Below are 20,166 nucleotides of genomic sequence, written 5' to 3' on the forward strand. Positions count from 1 at the left end.
ATTTCAATTTCTCTACAATGATGTTATGCATACGCATGCTGACCATCTGGACTCTGTCATCTTTTCTTTAAAAGAAGATCATAAATTGCAATGAGCCCCTGTAAGTTTATAAGGCAGGAGCTGACCCTTGAGCCTTGAGCCATGTTGGCCCTTAACCACTTCAGGCGGTGCTTTTCACGCTGGTCTGGCACTTTTGGGCAGAGCTCAGCTCCACTCCCTGACGGGAGGCCGCCATTCCAGCCAGCTCTGCTGCCATTCACATCAGAGGTAAGTGGTGTTTTTCTTTTGGCTGTCGGCTATATGAAGTTTCTGGGGTGTAGCTCTTGCTGTCGGGAAGTTTGGCTTGTGGTTATACGTTGCCTTGGCTCTTAGCCCACCTGCATCTCAGTGTGAACCATCCGTCATTGCAGTATTCAATACTAAGTGTATAGGGATTGCATGTTTGGTGAGACTCATAAATACTAATCTCCATGTCTCCTTTGGGATGTAGATAATATCTTTCAGAATTTAGAAATGTTAAGTCACTTGATAAAGTGTCTAAAGCCAGTATCATGACTGGAATTCAGAAATCCCTCAGTCCTGCTTGTTTTTTATGCTTCGTTATATCCTATACCTATTTGAAAACAACACTAACATTCTATATCTTTATGCAGGACTTGAAATAAATGTTAGATTACATTTTTCAAATGAAATATGTCTGAGCTGGAAACCTGTAAAGTTTTAACTGTGCACAGGATGTTAGAGTCAGGTTACCCACTGCTCAGTTCTCTTTACCTTGAACCCTGCTACCTTGCAGTGACGCAAGTGGGGTTTGGTTGTTTCACATATAAGGCCATCTCAAGATGACCTTTGATGTCTTCAATAATTCATAAATACTATTCCATTCAGTTCGAATCTGTTTCCTGGAAAAAATAAGATTTTGATTTTTTTTTTCTTCCCTTCAAAAGTGAATGTTGAAGACTTCCTTTTACTATCTCTCATTTTGTGATATTTGACCTTGTAGGCTGTATTGATAAGTTTGCTCTTATTCAGAATAACTTTAATTTTTTAATTCTGTAATTGTATAGGGATGGAATAATTGGGCCAGTCACAATGGGGTGCTTTTGCCACTCATTCCCAGTTAGACCCACTTCGGCCTCCAACAGAGTCAACTGTTGGGATCCCCCCATCACACCAGAAATAGAGATGGGTTCCACCCCTTCATGGCTGGATGGCATTAGGGTACACTGTGCACCAGTGTCCACTAGAGCCTTGTACTCCTGTGGGTCCAATGTGCCAGGCCATCGGATCCACACAGTCCAGTGAACCCCGTTGTCCCTTTCCTCCACCTGGCTGGAGGCAGGGCCCCTCTAATCCTGCTCATCACATTTGCTACTTACTTCTTGCAAAAAGGACTTAGAAGTCCCTTCAAGAGGATCTTGATGTGGATCTTGACGCCCCCTCCAGTCTCTTCGAGGACGTGGGTAGCTGTAGTGCCTGTTGCGGGGGTGATGTTCACAAGGATTTTTTGCTGCCATGAGTAATTCTGGATTTTACTCAATTGTTTGTGTGGTGTGTTTTTTTGTAAAGATATAATCTGTTGTAAAAATCAAGGTGAATACTTTGAAACAAGAATGAGCGTATTTCCATATGCTGACTTTTGTTGAAATTAAGTAAAGAGTATGCATTTTGAAAGGCAAGAGACTGCATGATATTCTAGTATAAATCTTTCCTTTGGAATCAAACATTACTATGAGAAAACTGAAATTGGAAGGGATAATAGTGGATCCATATGTTCACAGTGTTCAACTAAGTGAATTAAAATAGGTGAGCTTTGCTGGGTGAGTTTGTCTACGGCACAGCCCTAAGCCTTGTCAACTTGTAGGAAGTTATAGTGTCTCAGAGCTCATCTGTTTCTTCAAGATCAGTATTCTATTCATTCTTCCAAGGTTAAGGTCACGGCTATTCCTCAAACACTTTTATTTTAATAAAGTAACAGAAAGACTCGGAGTTTTGTAGAAAACTCATTATTGCCATAGAGCAGCAAAAGGTCACAAAATGTCTTTCCTCAGTGAAGTAGCAAACCCCCTTATTTTTTCAGTAATTCATTCTCATCGCATATGCTGGAAGAGCCCTTGACATTTCCAGAGTTTCCTTGTTGAGGTGAAATAATTGCTTTATACATCACAGTTCAAAAAAAGATAAATCAGTTAAAAGTACATATATGCAAAGTCCTTGTTGGCCCACAGAGCCATCCGCATTTCAAAGTGACTATAGCAAGCTTGTCGTTTCTTCTAACACATTTCCATGAACTCTCATGTTAATTAAGGCATCACACCTACAAACACATGTGCAACTTCAAAAACGTATCTTATGAGTGAGGTTGAGCAAAGACAAAGGTTATATGGATCTAAGTGAAATGGAAAAATCATAACTTTTGAAGGGCTATTACTGACTATTCAGCTATCATTTAGAAACAATGTAGAATATTTTATTTTATTTATGATAAGCATGAAGGAAAACTGTTGGCTTTAAAAAAACTGAGAAGAAAAGCAAAAATGAATTGACTTTATCTGTGCAGGAGGTAAAAGTGTAGATGGAATAATGTACATTTTGTGGCTTTGAGCCTTTTGAAAAAATATGCAACATTTTCTCTCCAGTAGGGAGAAGAGTTGTCTATCTTCTGTAGTATACCAGTAACAACAGCAGTCCATAGCACTGCAGTAGGCCTAAAAATAACTATGAAGAACTTGTTCAACTTTTATGATGGTAGTGTTTGTTATTGTGAAGAGGGAAAATGCTACCACATTAGACAGTGCTATTCAAAGCTACCTTGTAAGCTTTAGCTTTGATTTCTGCGGGGGTTTTTGTCTTTGGTGCTTCATAAGAAAGCAAAAATCTAAGAAGCACTAAATAACCTACTGATTATATGTTTATTAATGTACAACAAACAATGGCTATGCAAAACCAGTCTGTTCATACTTTCCTTAAAACAGTCTAAATAATCTGCTTGGGCTCAGAGTGTTGTTCATCTATTAAGGTCCGACACTGAATCTTGATATTTAACTTTTCCCATAGGAAAAGAATATTTTTTTCCTATATTTCCCTGTAGATTTTCTCTCAGAAAGACTAAATTTGCAATGGATGTAAAACAGCTACAAATCTAATAAAGCAAGTGTTGATCAAGACTTTAAAATAGATGTATTTTCTGAGACATGCATTAAGCTCTCAGTTTTGGCTTTGTTGTGGATGATGGTGACTGTGACTATTATGATAAGTATCCTTAACATTTTCTCCTGCCTGTTTCTCCATCTCTTCCCATTTTTCCATCTCTTCCCAAAATTCCAGTTATAGATGTAGGAGTTAATTTAGAGAAAATACAATTAAATTGCTTCAAATCGTATAACCCAGAAAAGAATAGGCTAGACCTTTATAATCTTGTCCATTATAATCAGGAACCTTTAAAAATTTCCTGCATTTGTGGAAGATGTCTCTGATTTCATTTTGACAGTTCATTGAGATTTGTTGAGGTTCAGCAGTCATCAATAAAGACCTTAAGACAATTTGCAGAGGATCAAACTGATCCCGGTGAGATCAGCACTTTTAGCTAGAACTGATTATACTCCAGCTGAAAGTCTTGTGTGCACTGGATCCCAGAGCTGAATCAGTTGCAGGAGGAACATGAGTTGCATTCATGCCAAGATAACAATATGCACTTTGCCAGAGCAATAGGGAGAATTTCTTAAAACTCCTCCTGGAGTTTGCTATGTCTTGTGCATTTCTCAATGGAAACTAAGCAACAGGCTGCTTCACTGAATCAATTCTAGCAAAAAGTAGTTTTCGTCATGAAGTTTCCATTGTATAAAATGCTAAAAATAGATTTCCAGTACAGGACCATCTACAAAATTTCTAATGCATCTATATGAAACACAGTGCAAAAATTTCTGTTTATGGGCAAGTGATAGTTTTGCCTGGGGAATCCTCACCTACTTGTATCCAAGATTTTTTATGCTTCTGTAGCTATAGGGGAGAGAAATACTCCCTTTACCCCTCCAAGTCCATTTATAAATGTATGGAGAACAATCATGGGTTTCCATACTGTTGACAAACAAATGAGACATTTTAAAAGCCCTTATGTTTATAAACAGAAGATATATGAAGTCTATTTCCTATTTGTAAAAATATTAACCATGCCTTTTATTCTTTTGCTTTTTTATTTCTCAATAAAATTTTCTTTGAAAATGTAGCCTTACTCTTATCTTGCAGGTAAGTAGTTGATTCATCTGACTGGTTTAAGATTTTAGGGAGTGTATAAATTATATTACTACATTAGAGACAGTCATGAATTTCAGAGTGTTTGGAAGAGACTTAATAGTCATCAGTGGAAATGAAAAATGTAGTATTTTCACTGCTCTGAATGCTGTAACTACTGTGGTCTTGTGTATATATTAAAAACTTGAGCCTTGTTCAACACATTATTTCCTGATACTTGGAAGGAAAAAAAAAATCTTATGGTAAAGTAAAGCAGTTGCTGCTTAATCCAAAAACATGAAGCAAAGAATACGAATAGAATGGGAATCCCGTGTAATTTCTTACCCAATCCATAGATTTGCACGACTTTTATTATGTGTGCAGCTGAACAATGTGAAGAGTACAGCTTTCCAATTGCTAAAATGGCCTTCACTAGAAAACATGTATGCTGAAAGGTATTCATATGTTCTTATGTTCCCACATTAAACATTCCTGCCACCTTCTGTCTGTTCTCCCCAGGTCCAGGCACTTCCAAACTGAGAAATATCAAAGGAAATCTAGAATTTTGTTTTTCACATACCATTCTGGTTTGTATGGTGTAATGTAGAGTCTCTAATTTGGATGTATTTGTAGACTGCCTGCAAATCAAACTATAGACCAGACTGCTTGCAAATGAAAACCACCCTGTGCCTACAGAATATTTTGCATCTATGGATACTACAAAAACACATAGATGATTCAATTAAAATTTAGAAGATAGTAAAAAGTTAAGAATCTGTTCCAAATGGTGTACCCACTTAATTTGCTTATTTTCTTATATAAATTCAAAGTTTTATGTACAAATTTGGCATGAGTGGAAATTGAAATTACCCAAAACCACCTGGATATCCCATCACCAACTTAAGGGCTTATTTTCTGTGTTGCTATTCAAAATATTTGTATGTATTATATGATGTAAAATATAAAATATAGAGAAAACCTCCATCCTAGAGTTTCATACAGTCTGTTGGGGGGAAATCTCTCATGAAAGATGGGAGAACACAGTTCAAAACCCTTTGTAACAATCAGAATAACTCAGGGCATGAATTTGGGTCCCCAAAGTCCAGAAACGTATCCCCAGTGTTGAGTTAGATTTTTGGAAGGGGGAGAAAACCTCTCATTTTGTCAGGTACATTCTCATGTGAATTTAACCCTTAGTTTTAAGTTTAATTTTCTTTTTATCGAACACATATGGAAATTTAACATTTAATTGGTGTGAGCCTTTTCTTTATTTCCAGTTTACTGAAAATTAAACAAGTTCAGCATCGAATTGGCATCTGTTTCTAATTGCTGTAGTGGACAAACAGTTGGCTAGGCCTTTCGATGTGACCTGAGAATTTCCTCCTTCAGGGAGGAAACTGTTGGACAGTTGGAAAAATGCCGTCGGAGGAAAGTTCAGAAGATGTGGTTGTGGGAAGCATCACTGACCACAAAGAAAAGTTATACAGTGGCTTCCTGAGTTTTACTGCAGGGAAATTATGGTTCATTTCTTGACTTTGTGTTAGTTTCCCTTTCCGGCTGCATGCTCCTGTAAAGAATCAAGTGTTTGGGTGCCTGTTACCTGACGTCTGCCTTTATTCTGCTGTTTCAGTGCTTCAGGGAAGGTCAAGTGATATGTTTCAGTAAACAGTTTCTAGATCTTAGCTCCTGAGCTTGATGACTTGGATTCTGCAGGAGGGAAAATGGCTCTGGAATTCTTTTTTCTCTGCTCATCCATAAGATTCTATTTTTGGTAACATTCACGGGATTGTGTTTTGGTATTGATTTTTTTTTTTTTCATTATTATTTTCTTAAGCTTTTTCTTCTGAGAATTGATAAATCGTGTATTGGTGCTTTGATTGTGTTTTGATTTCAGAATAATTTTAATTTGGTGATAATTCGAGGGGGTCGTTAAAATGTATGTGTTGTTGCCAGAAATGATTGTTGTGAATACAAATAGGGAAGCCTTTCATCTAAAGGCTTTGTGGAAAACACACTGTGTCTACTGAACTGTATTGATAAAGGGGAATTTAGCTTCGTTTGTTTGATTAAGAGAAGTTGGTAGGGTGTAAATTCCTTGTTTGTTACTACTGATGCTTAACCAGTCTGAACCAGAGCCCACTGGAATTAATGGGAAGGTTCCCATTAGTTTCGGTGTGGGTGTTTTCAAGCCCTAACAGACCTCCTGCTGTTCCACAGTTGAGCATTAGTGAGGCACAGTGAGCCTGCCAATCATGCAGGTTTTGTGTGTATGCATGTGGTGAGATTTCTAGGAGGTTGAAGACTGCTTTCATGAGGGTTATTTTTATGTGGAGTTGCATAATATTTAAGAAAGTCTGTGATTTTTTTTACCGACTGCTTCTGCTGTTGTAGCACAAAAACAAGCTAAGGTAATTCAAAGGAGTCTGCAGTGACTATTGATAGAAAAGTAATCACCTGTGATTTTTGAACTGCTAAGGTTTTCTGTCTTTTCTATTTAATGGGCATCATGTAAGTAAATGTTTTAAATCCTGATAACAGAGTCAAATGATTTACATTAGAACAGAAGCTGTGATGTGCAAACCCTTTGATTTATTTTAATAGAAGCAGGAGAATGATACCATTACCATTTTTCTGACAATGTATAGAAGCTGGTGAATACAATAGGGATCTCTTGGATGATAAAATAGTATGTTGATTTTAAAAATTATAATGAACATACTAGAAAATACTCTTTTTCTGTTTGGGTTTCATATATAAGTGGTTTTTGGTTCACCAGTCCCAGACTTCTGTCTGGGGATCTCCTCTGTGGTTTTTATAGACTACTAATCAAATCACAAGAGGCAGGGAGGTGTATGCATCGCCTTACTATGAAAATAATACTAGTTATTTTGTTGCTTTTAAGTTCTAGTGGAAGTAGCCTGAGTGTTTTTTTTCCCAGTGTCTGGTTCAACTATTAAGCAGAATTCTACTCCGTGACATACAGAGTTGTTAACTCCTCTCTAATAATAACTTTTTTACAAAGTAAAGAAACTTTTTTTAATCACTCATAATGTTTTAGAATATAATTTCAGCAGAATTAAAAAAAAATAATAATTGAACATCTAATTAATCCCTTTCAGACTTGTTATTGCCAGGTGACACTACCTTTTGAAAGCCTGTCTTCCTGAAGTGACAATCTGCAGTGAATTGACAATCTGCATGTACTAGATGGAATTATTTTAAATGCAGTATCTTTTTTTGGACATATGCATAAGTGCCACTTCATTCCCTAAAGCTGCCTTGCTGCAAGCACCAGTTTCTGCAGTTGAGTAGTTTCTTGTCTTCTGGCTATGTGATGCAATCTTGTTATGGCTGTGTTCCATGCTCTGAGGGCATAACTGACAGAATCCTGTGACGGGTGCCTCTTGTCACACCTATAGTTCCGTATGCCTCCCCAGCCTCCATTAGCAGAGATGTCTCTGAAAACATGAGCACTCCCAGTGATCTTCCCAAGAGTTTTTGCAAACAAGCAGGAGTTGATTGCAATGGTGTCTTAGTGACAATTGTGGCTGTGACAATACTGTCAAAATGAAATCTCTTTTATCACATGGCGGGGTAAGGACGGCAGAAGACCTGCAGTTCATAGACACGTTCTAGGTGTTCTGATAGCAACAACCTGAGATGCTATTAAAAGAAGATTTTACAAAGCAGTAGAATAACATCTTTTGTTCCACAAAACATTTTTGGTGATTGAAAAAAAAAGGTCATGTAATTGAATTTGAGGATGCAGCCAAGATTATATTTGTTCAGAGAACCAGTTGGAATGTGACTGTTATTGGCAAAAGCAGATGATGAATTTCCTGGGTAAAGAATTTATGCGTTACCCAGTATTTCAGGATGTTTGAGTTTTTCTTACTGTGGGTACATGTTGTGTAATATTGCCATTCCACATTGTAGATCTAGTTAGGTCAGGTAGAGACTGTAGTTGCACTGAATATATTAACAACTACCAAGATGATGCAGTTTCACTTAAGATACTTCATGAGATCTGAGTAGTAAGCATTCAAAACTATTTGGCCTGTGTGTTACATCGATATGTCCCCTGTCAATTAAAACAATAAGGTTTTGATTATTTGATTACATTTGGCTCAACATCATAAAAGATGGGAAGAACTTTCCTTTGGTCATGCAGGGGATGGAAGCAGCCTGGTCCCTGGGTTCCCTAGAACATATGAATTTAATTAAGCAGAATGTACATCTAGCAGAGCATTTTTATTCATGAGGGATTGCACATGTCACCCAACTTTGTAGCTGGTTTCTGAGCATTTTCAGTCATAATGTATTCTTTTTGAGATAGGAAGACCAGAAGTACAGTTTTCCAATTGCGTTTCCAGAGCTTTTTGCTTTGTTCATGAGTCCTTTTCTAATAATTCCTTGTACTTAGTTTAGTTTTTGACCAGTGCTGACAAAATTCTGAAAAGGCTCAGTCTGTCATGATCCCAAGATTTCATTCTTGGACAATTACGAGTGACACATACGCCATCATTTTATATGTGAATTTAGGTTTGTTATTTAACACATGCATCACTTTACCTGTGTCTATGTTAAATATCATTGTGTACTCACCACGTCTCATAAGGGCCTTCTGTCATTTTTACAGTTAGCTTTAAGTAACTTATCATCATCCACAGACTTTGTAATCTCACAGTTTGATCCCTTTTCCAGGTCATTTGGAATATATTCAACAGTATAGGTCCCAGCACAATTTCGTTTAGGAATCCAATGTTGGCCTCTCCAGCATGAAATCAAAACTTTTTTTGTTTTCCATTTCTATCCACGTGAGGATCTGTCCTCTTGTGCTGTGGTTGCTTAGTTTCTTGGCCTAGATCGCCATGTGGTACGAGAAGTAAACTTTTGTTCTATGTGGATCCTGTTACGTGTTATTTAAATATTGGAGAGGAGTAACCAAATAAGTGATGGGGGGTGTTGCACAGCCAGACGAGATTTGTACTGAAATAGAAGTCTTGAGAACTACAGAGATAATTTTTAGTTACTAGGAGAATACCTAGGGAATCCTTTTGTGCAGTATACATTGTAAACTGCAAGGTATCAAACTATTTAGAAATCCAAGTCATGTAATATGCACACACACTTGTGTTACAGGAAATGTTGGTGATATTCCTGCTTTGGCTGAAAGCTCTTACGTGTACTTTAGACCTGCAAAGCAGTACCACCTGTTTATTATTTGTCTCAGATGTGTTTCTAATTTGCACTGGAAAGAGTGTGAGCCATCTAAAATCTTAATTCACCCTGGGTTTTGTGGCTTTTCTTAATGCATGTTTTTCAGTCTTTCCCGTCAAGCAGGTTGTAATTAAGCTTGGAGCTTTTTCTGATTATATTTTCCCTGTCATGTGGCTGAATCTGCTGCTACATTATATTATAATAAATAGAAGTTTAACTATAGAGAATGCTGATATATTTCACTTTTTCCTTTGGGAAATATACTGCAAAAGGTAGATAACTTCTAAAATTCTTGTTTTGCAGATGAAGAAGCAAAGGTAGAAGCTTCATTTGCTTCTGTTGTCCATAAAGGGCACTGGTTATATGTAGCTGCTTATAAAAGAATGTTTTTTGTTACTGTGCATGATATTGGAAAACTGTAGAGGCATAGTCAGCCTGACACTCACTTAGGCTGTTTAGATAGATTCTTTGGGCAGGGCTCCGTCTCCCAAATAAATAATAAATCAACGTTTTTTGTCTTTCTCCAAAATTGCTCTCCAGTACCCAACATTGCCTCTCTGCACACTAGTATTGTAGACCACAGTGTACAGAAATATAGCATGCTTCAGGCAATATTGTTTTGGACCCTTTAAATTTTGTGGTTGGGACCTCACTAAATGGCATGTTAGAGAGAAGTGTGCTCTTTAATCTCTTACCAACCAAGAAAACTTCTCAACATGGATCGTTTTCATTATCTTAATCATAGACTGAAGGCAGAATATTTTATTTTTAGAGGTACTGTCTATTTATATCTCCATATTTTAGGTTTCTACCAAGTGCTGAGTTGGTCTCGTTGAAAGAAAGGAGAGCTAGAGGAATGTGAAGAGTAATTGATCTATGCTTATTAGATCTGTGCAAGTATCATATATAGAGATATAGAAAATTTATTCCCCTATATATTCCCTTTTTTAAATCTCAGCTGAAAATTTGCAGTTTATCTTCTTCCTTCTTATGATTAAAAATTAGATAGTGAAGGTTAAAAGAGTATAAAGAAAATTATTACAGTTAATAAAATGTTTCCACAAATTTATCTTTTAGATCGATCTAACGAATGAGCCTGTCTTTAAAACGAAACAAAACAAAAAGGTACAATCTGAACTTTTTTTTTTAACCTTGCAAATTTATACAATATGGATGTTGCCTATTCTTAAATCTTTTTTTTACAAATTATGGTTATGTAGTACTTGAAATATTTGCCTTGCACAGTAGAAAGCAAAAGATTGAAACAAATCATAAGAAATATTTACAAAAATGCTGACAGATCTGAATTTTCAAGCCTACCTACCAAGTACTGTGTTGCAGTTGCTTTTTGTTGCTGTCTTTGCTATTTTTTTATTTTGCTTCATTAGGAAAACTTTTTTTTTTTGGTTGGGTTTTTTTTTTTTAGTATTTGCTCTTGATTGAATATTAAATATATCAGAGAATATCAGTGAAGCCTGTCAGGAACATCATAAGACTTAGAAAAATAAACAAGTTGGATTTATAGGCCCCATAGAGGAAAAGAAGTAGAGAGCTTCTGATAAGACATCTAAAGCTGTAAAATGTCATAAAACTGGATCAACACTTCTTAACACTTCTTTGTCTTATTACCACGTAGCATTGCAGGCATCAAAGGGTCACAAAGTTATTTTGGTGTACAGCAGTAGTAGAGGGATTTAAAACATTTAGAGTTACACAGAAAATAAATGGATTTTCAGACAGTTTTGTCTTTTTCATGGTGGTCAGATAAATTTGTATTTCTTTTTATTTTAGATAAGTTTCTGATAGGTAACTAGGATTGTATGAGCCAAGGAACAGATGACTGATTCTCAAGCACACATTGATCACCAGGGAAGAAATGTGAAGAAATGTTTTTTCCTATTTTCCACCCCCAGAAATCATTGCCAGTTGGATAGGTGAACTAACGAGTTAAACAGAAGACTATTGTAAGTGTATGCAAAAATACATAGGAAGACGTTTTTTTTTTTCCTCTGGAAGAGCTACTCACTTAACTTTAATGATGTATTAAATCAGGAGTACACATGGGATACTGAATGAGATCATAAGAGTTTTTTTTAAAGGCTAGCAGGAAAAAACGAGGGCTAAGCACATTGCATCATTTTTTACGATCATCCCTATGCTTAGAAAGTGAAGTGAAAGAACAGATTGCTGGGCAAAGTAAGCAGTTTTGGTTTATCTTTTCTGTTTTACTCTGAATCATCAGTTATTTATTACTTCCTGGGACACACTGCTGGATTGAATGTACCGAGTAACTTCTTCAGTTTGGCAAAACCTGTAATCTTGTAACATTTCTGTAAATTATGGGGGCTTTTTTAAATCTAAAATTGTATGACTAAAGCAGGAGATGATGTAGGTATCAGATTCTGATCTCAATCACAGTAGTATAAATATCTGGTGTGAATCCATTATTTCAATTACTTTACTGTTGATTTACATTCTGGTATAAGTGAAAAACTAGCCTTAAGCAAGTAACTGACTTGTCTGCACTGATGTGGACTGATCTGTGCATTGGAAGCCATTGCTGATACAAATTAATATTCTAATTTCTTTATGCTATCCCTCCTTTTAAGAATAGCACTGAAAATAAACTAGAGGGTATGCTAGAAATGACTCATGGTGTTCATATATCTGTAAAAGTACAGTTAAACCTGAATCTGAATCTTATATACTTATAGAGGAGGGCAACCAAAGTGGTGAAAGGTCTTGAGGACAAGACTTAGGAGAGGCTGAGGTCACTTGGCTTGTTCAGCTCGGAGAAGAGAAGGCTGAGGGGTGACCTCATCGTAGTCTAGGGGGTGCTGATCAGCAATAGGACACGAGGAGATGGAATGAAGCTGTGTCAGGGGAAGTTCAGACTGGACATTAGGAAAAGGTTCTTCACTGAGAGAGTGGTTGGTGCCTGGAACAGGCTCCCCAGGCAAGTGGTCACGGCACCAAGCCTGTCAGAGTTGAAAGAGTGTCTGGACAACGCTCTTAGTCATATGGTTTAGTTTTAGGTAGTTGAGGAGCAGGGAGTTGGACTTGATGATGCTTATAGTTCCCTTCCAACTTGAGATATTCTATGATTCTATACTTACCTTTTGTGAAAGTTTTGACCCTTTCAGTTCAGTACATACAGAGATTAATACAATAAAGGGGTTGCATAAATCTGCTTTGACATAGTGCTTTCTTTTGTAAACAAAATATTTGGATTGTCCTGAACTGAAAGTAATTTGGTAACACCTCTTGTGTATGATGAGGTCAAAAATGTGTCTAGCTCATTGTTCTGTTTCCAAGAGTAGCAGTTGTGTAGGAAGGAGTGCATGAGGGCAAGCACATAAATATGCTTCTCTTGCGTGTCCCCCACAACCTGCAGCTAATGGATCTCCTGATCTTTAGGTTATGTTTTTGGATATAAAAGTCGTTGATGGAGTTTTCTTCCACATTGTGAACTGTTTTTATCACTCAACCTGCATAAACTCTGGGCATCGACAGCATCCCATGAAAAGGAATTCCACACTTGAGTTGGGTTTGTGATAAGGAAGTATATACTATGATGTATTTTGAATATGCAATTTCATAATTTATTTGATGCCCCTATTAGGAAAGTCCATTTGTTTCTTATTCAGCTTGTCATGGCCACACAATTTTTCATAGACCTCTGTCCTGTCCCTCATTGATTGTCCATCTTTGAGGATGAAGAGTCCTATTTATTTAGTCATTCTTCACACAGAGGCTGTGCCATAGCTTTAATTTTCCTTGCCACATCTCTTTGTATCTTGTACAGTTTTTCTGTGTCCGTTTTGTAACATGGGACCAAAACTGCACAGTATCTCATGAAGCACTACAAGGACCTCAGTGATGGCATAGTGTCCCATTCTTTGCCATTTCTATTATTGGCTTTGCTTTTCTTGACTGCCGCTGGACATTATGTGTTCATTACAACTTCACAAACCCTAAATAGCAATAGTTTGTTCAGAACACATTCTTTTGTGTATGCAGAGTGAGGATTGTCATTTCCCCCCCATGTTCATTACTTTCCCTTTTGTTGTATTTATGTTTGTGCATTAACAAGGCTTAATGCATCAAAAGATTGTTCACTTTTCAGAAAAGTCCCATGTATTGTCTGGTCATCATTCAGGGTGTTATTTATATATTATTTTATATCTTTCAACATCCTGCCTGAACAGTATGCTGTGGAATATCCAAATCATCAAAATGGAAATTATATTTGCAAATGCAGCTAACTTTTTGACTCATGCTTTCTGAGGATCTCACATAGATTTTTCAGAGTTCATGACATAGGCCTTCTGAAAAATCAGGTCTCTTGAAGATACAAATTGAAGATTATTTATGGGTTTACATCCTAATTTGGAATATATATCCATTTACAGAAACCTTTTTTTTCTATAGAGATATAAAAGCTATTTGAATACTTTTTGGTGACCTATAAATCCAAACAAAACATTAAAATATTTATATCAATTTGTTGTAGCATTAAATATTTGAAAATATATATCTGAATGAAATTTCACTGCTTTCTTAAATAATAAAAGTTTTATCATTTCCCAAGAGACTACTTAAAAAGAAATATAGCAGCTGGTGAGGGTCTGAAGTTGGCCTTCAAGAAACAGTGGCTTCTCTCTGAAAATAAAAAAATTCATGGCAAAGGCTTTGGGGGGTTTCTTAAGGTAAAAACAAAGCTTTGGTATTTCATTAGCCACTGATACACTGGTGATCAAATGGCAGAAAAATAAAAAGTCTACCCTCTTTGCACAAGCAAAAGCATCATAATTTTTATATATAAGTCTATAAGAAGAGTATGTGGGCATGTGAAGGCAGACGATTACACAGATCAATAAAAGGCATCTCTCCTCTGACTGCTGAATTAGACCACAGGGCTGTTGTTGGTGCTTGGTCAACCATAATGGGAAAAAAAGAAGAAAAAAAACCCCAACAATCTAGAACAGATGCAGAGAAAAACTGCTTAGATGCTGTGGGAATGAACATTTTATCTTGCAAAGGAAATGAAAGATTGTGACTTCTTTAATCTGTCAAATTGGAAAAGTGATCCCTGTAAAATTCGTATGGCGAGGGAGAAGACTGCCCGGGCATTTTGCATTTCACCTGCACTAGCAGAAGCTGAAGAATTGAGACAGAGGTAAAAACTTAACAGCTGGGCTGAAGAGAAGGAGAAAGTCGGATGGGGAATATCCAAGCTTAAGGTGAAAGACATATGATGGGAAGAGAACTCAGGCAATATTTTTATTTATCTTAGTTCTGTATCTAGTGCTTATATAATGTAATAAACTGGAGTCCTATAAATATCCTATGTAGAGAGCATTCAAACAAGCATCAGTCTGTTTTCCATGGCTGGTATTTCTGATACAAGTTGACCTGTACTGTCTGAGAAGGAATTCACTTGTCTGAATAATAGACAGTACATTTCTTTGGCTCAAGACAAGTGCTTGCAATGGGTGAGTTAATATGACTGACAGAGTTCTGTTTATAATAGCTCAACATGAGGGAATTTATTCTTTTCTCTTCACGAAAATTTGCTGAAAGATAATGTTCCACCGAACAACTTCAACTACAAGCTCTGGTAAAAGCATTTCTTAGTTTAGGACTTTGGGTTTGTTACCTGAACCAAATAAGGGGTTTTTAAAATTATTTTATCTTCTTGAATCTTACTTGAAGTCTCATGCATTGCATTCCAAGGATATTTTGTGAAATATATCTAAAAATACAATCTTTCATATTTCGTATATCTAAAAATACATACTTTAATTTGAAGTATTTTAAATAATTTATCTTGTGTAATACTATAGCTTCACATACTGTAGCTCAGCAATCAGAAGTGTATTCTCCATGCTAAACCTTAAAATCAAAAAAGCAGACTCACATAATTTTTCCTTTAGACCAAGCCTTAATATTGTAATTTTGAGATGCAATGTTTAAAAAACATGGTTGTGTTTTAGGATCTGCTGAATGTCTTTCATTGTGCTCTTTAAGAAAGCATATGGCAAAGATGAGTATTCCCAGTAGCAGACAGTATGACAGAATAATACATAACATAATGATGTTGAAAAGTAAGCAATATTAATCTTTAAACTGTTACGTATCTGCTATGGACATCACATGGATGTATGGGGATTTATCTTCTGGAAGAGATTCTTCAGGGGGCATTTATGAAGCACTTCTTGTTTTCATAGGTGTTTAGTCTTTTTTACCACAGCTTCAGTGCTTCATGATCTAAGATAAGCTGAGTCCTCCCCATCTGTCTATGCATACTCTAAACAAGGAGTCCCATTTTATAGCCTTATTTATCTGGGAACATTATACAAGTCTGATGTAAGCAGGGAAGAGCACAGAAAGTGCTTATTAAAGAAAAACTAATTCAAAGTGTGAAGCCCAGTAATAAAATAGAAATTTAGCAGGACCTTCATAAAAAATAGAGAAATTGTGTCCCAGTATTTCCTTTCCAAACTTTCCGTTGCTCTCTTCTATCAGATGTATATTTGCCTCACTGTGACATATAGAATTTACTCTTTTTAGAAACCTCTAGTTCTGCTTCTAATATTGGATATGACATGATCATCGTACATCTCGTGGATTCTCTTTTTCATTTCAGTGGCAAAAATCTGTCAGTTGAGTCCTTCAAATTACCTAAACTGCTTGAAAGTAATCTCTTGAAAGATGCTAGAAAATCAACACTGGTTTCTCTCCACCTCCTGATGTCTTATTTCTCATCTGATTACAGAGTTACCTTCTGGTAGTCTTTTGGTAAACAGATATGAACTGATACAGTTAATATAAAACTCTTAGATTTTATATCTTAAACTCCTATCTTGTTTATGAAAGCTGATATTTAAGATGGTTTGGATGCTCCTGGAGTGTCTGTCTGACTGCCTCCTGGAGTCATCGCTGGTGTATGTATGTTAATTTTTTCCGAGTTCCCTCCTATAAAGGGGCTTCAGATTTCCTTTTGAGAGGGAATTTGCACATAGTTGACACTTGAGTTTTCTGCAGTATCTGGATATGGGGCCACATCGTATGTGACTCTACCAAAGACAGGATGAAGACATGCTTCACACTGTCATGCCATAGAAGTACCTCACTGGCCAGATACAGATCTGTGTGAATGCAGCCAGCTCAGTCCAGAGAGACAGCTGTCTGTGTATGGGTATGTCAGGACCTGGGAGCTGGTCCCTCCAGTGATCAAATATAGCAATTCCAATCATGAGCTTTCTTAATATAGGTATATGAGATACACATATAATATCTGTATATGAGTCCAATTATCTGGACTCAGGTGTGACATTTCCACTGGTAATTTTTTGGGGTGCAGTTCAAGTTCTGAGTTAAATACCTCCAGTGAATCATAGCACAGATCTTTGCACATATGTATAACAAATTCTTTATCCAATACTTAAAAATAAATGGATGATACTGCTTTGTTTTCCAACAGAATTCTAAAAATTGCTTCATGCATATGCAATGTACCTAACTTAGTTTACTGTTTCATTAAGGTCTTGGCATTGACAACAGGACATCTTTACCACAGGCCACTTCCTTCCCATGGGATGATACCCTTTTCAATATATCCATGCATGCAGCAATCCGACATGGAAAATGGAAGTTACTGACTGGATATCCAGGTAACGGAGTAACTTCTTTATTTACTGTGTGTCAGATCTCCCACCCACCCCAAACACAGTTTAATTCTGTTTAATGTATTTTAATTTCTTTTAGTTATTCTGCTAACTTCTCGGGTTTTTGATCATATGCAAAAATCTAGACGGGGCACTTCTAAAATCCAAACAACATATTCTTTCATTTTCCAAATATTTTGTACACAAATGACTTTCACAGCAGTAGAAAAACTTATCGTAGAGTCATAGAATATCTCAAGTTGGAAGGGATCCATAAGGATCATCGAATCCAAGAAGAAAGTCCATGAAATTACTTGATATGAAATTAAGTGACATGGAAGTTTGAAACCCGTTGGTGTAGCTTTTTTTTTTTTTTTTTTTATAAATAGGACTCCTGTATAGGTAGGCTTGGGCTAGAGAGACTCTGGTGCTGGGCTTGAGTTAAGGAATGCAGCAACAGTCTCTGGCCAGTGGCTTGTCAAGGGACCTAGTGAATTTGTCAATTACAGTATAACTCTACGTCTCCACACTGCTGCTCCATATCCGAGAATTAATCCTTGGTCTGTTCCTGTTTCTGCAGGCTGCAGTCATTGGTTCCCTCCACCGTCTTTGTTCAATGAGTCAAAGATTCAGTCATCTGATCCACCAACAAAGAGACTTTGGCTATTTGATATTGTTCGTGATCCTGAAGAGAAAAATGATTTGTCTGAAAAATATCCTCATGTGGTGGAGAAACTGCTCTCACGGCTTCAGTATTATTATAAACATTCAGTGCCTGTGTTCTACCCTGATGAGGATCCCCACTGTGATCCAGCAGCAACTGGGGCTTGGGGTCCTTGGGCATAGTGCACAGCACCACATCCTGTGAAACAACCCTGTAGCAGAGTCTGGTTTATAGACTTGGGGTCCTAGTCACACATTTCTTACCTTGATCATTAAATTGTTACTACATTTGAGCTCATTCCTTGAATAATTCAGTATTTCTTACCCTTAAAATATGTTGGGAATCTCCGCTTCCCAACAATTGTATGTGAAATGTTGGTAAAATGATAAATCTGTTGTTCAAATATTCTTTGTCCAGAATGTGCTTTTAATGCAGAAGGCAAAATGTTGCCTCCCTCCTTGAAAGAGATTACTTTTCTTAAAAAGCTGTAGTGAATCATGACAGCAGGGACATCCAGAATGCATCCATCTTGTGGAATAAACTGATTTTTGGTTTCTTGTTTGTCCAGAAGATAAATTCTTTTGGAAGCTGTTATATATCCGTAATAATAGAAAAAAGAAAAAAAAAATTCAACAGTTGACATCATTTTTGCCTTTAACATGCACCTCTGTCCAGAAGAGAGGACAATCAGAAATCTCCTACAGTAAAAAAAACCTCAAAACTTCCCAGAATACAGCAAAATCCCTAATCCTTGTTCACCGTTAATGTATCAAACTGGCAAACTGGAGAAGAGAGTGGTGGTCAACTGGAGTGCAGGGCGGTCAGGCAGAGGGATCTTGACAGGCTGAAGAAATGGGTGAACAAAGACTTCACGAAGTTCAACAAAGGCAGAATCCTGCACTTGGGGTAGAATAGCCCTGTGCAGGAGTACATACCTGGTTATGACCAGATAGAAAACATTTTTGTGGCAAAAAAAATCTAGGCATCCTGCTGGACAATTATTGGAACAAGAGTTGCCACGTGCTTTCTTGGTGAAGAAGGCTAACCACATGTTGGTCCATATAAGCGAGAATGTAGCTAGCACATTAGGGGAAGTGTTTATTCCCCTCTATTCAGCACTGGAGCATAGCATCACATTTTGGCCCTCCCTGTGCAAGAAAGTTATTGACAAATTGGAGTGAGACCAGTGGAGCACCATGAAGATGATCACAGGGAGGACAGCAAATGAGGTGAGACTAATGAAATGGGTTAATTTATGCTGGAGAAGAAAAAGAAAGGGGAAATTGCTATCTTCAGCTACCTAATGTGAGGGCATAGGGAAGATGAAGGCAGACTCTTCTCAGAGGTGCACAAAGATGAGATGCACACAGGGAACACATGGAGAATATTGAATGTAAGAAAAGAAAAAAAAAATCACACCATGAGCTTAGTCAAATATGGGAACTGCGAGTCTATGGCATCCCTATCCTTGGACATATTCAGTCCTTGGTTGGAGAAGACCCTGTGCAATGTGATCTAATCCTGAAGTTGGATCGAATTTGAAATTGGCCCTGCTTTGGTGGTAGTATTGAGGAACAACCAGGTAACCTCCAAAGGGCCCTTTCTGCATGAAATATTCAATGATTCTACAATGAACAAAAACCTTACTTTTATTGCCTGCCTCATGAGTATCCTTTCTTCTCAGATTTTGTTTCTTTATTACCATAGCAGAGACTGTTTTCATCCTGAAGTGGGCTCTGAGCCATGAAGAAACCAGGCCAAGCAGCATTTCTCGGTTACTCATCAAATTGATGCAAGATAACCCACCAGCTCTCTTAATGTCTCAAACCTCTGGAGTCTGGCCAGAGTTCTGGTAGTGCTTCTCAGTGTCCTTAGCCAAGTTCTCAGGCTGCAGAGCTCTAGCTGTCATCCTCTCCAGAAAGCAGGGATCTAATTGCCTATTTTCTGGCTCCTGGACCAACTCCTATAAATTGCAGTAAAACTTTGCACACCTTTTCCCAGTTTTCCCTTGGGAGACTTGTGCTAATTGTTAGCAAACAGATTCATAAAGAGACAGACTTGACTGAATTTGTGCATTTTTTTACATAGAAAGATAAAGCATGGAAAATATGAAACTTAAGAAAATTGAAAATGCATATAAAAAAGAACAGAAATTCCTGCTTTCTGATACAGCTGATTCTCAATTACACTGTCTTAAATCTAGCTTGCCTTTTCCACCTTTGATGATTTCCTACAAGTAGCAGTAAAGCCAAAGCTCACCAAAAGCCTGTTCAGCTGTTTGTCTTTTTCCCAAAGAGCCTTACATCTGCCTCCTGTCACTTCTGTATTTTTTCTATTCTATTTCGTTCACTCTCTTCAGTCTTGAAGATGGGGAAAGAAGAA

The 20,166-nt window shown here is 37.1% G+C and overlaps 1 protein-coding gene across 1 annotated transcript in view; it reads left to right on the forward strand.

Moving 5' to 3' along the window:
- ARSB (arylsulfatase B) overlaps nt 1–18,189 on the forward strand; it is a 69,592-nt gene extending 51,403 nt beyond the window's left edge. Inside the window, exons 7-8 of the mRNA XM_054811054.1 lie at nt 16,998–17,126; nt 17,701–18,189. Coding sequence (XP_054667029.1) covers nt 16,998–17,126; nt 17,701–17,966 — 395 coding nt within the window. The 3' untranslated portion in view covers nt 17,967–18,189. The remainder of the gene's footprint in view (nt 1–16,997; nt 17,127–17,700) is intronic.
- The last annotated feature ends 1,977 nt before the right edge of the window (nt 18,190–20,166 follow it).

Source organism: Grus americana, chromosome Z, assembly GCF_028858705.1.
Source record: "Grus americana isolate bGruAme1 chromosome Z, bGruAme1.mat, whole genome shotgun sequence".
Classification (NCBI taxonomy): Eukaryota; Metazoa; Chordata; class Aves; order Gruiformes; family Gruidae; genus Grus; species Grus americana.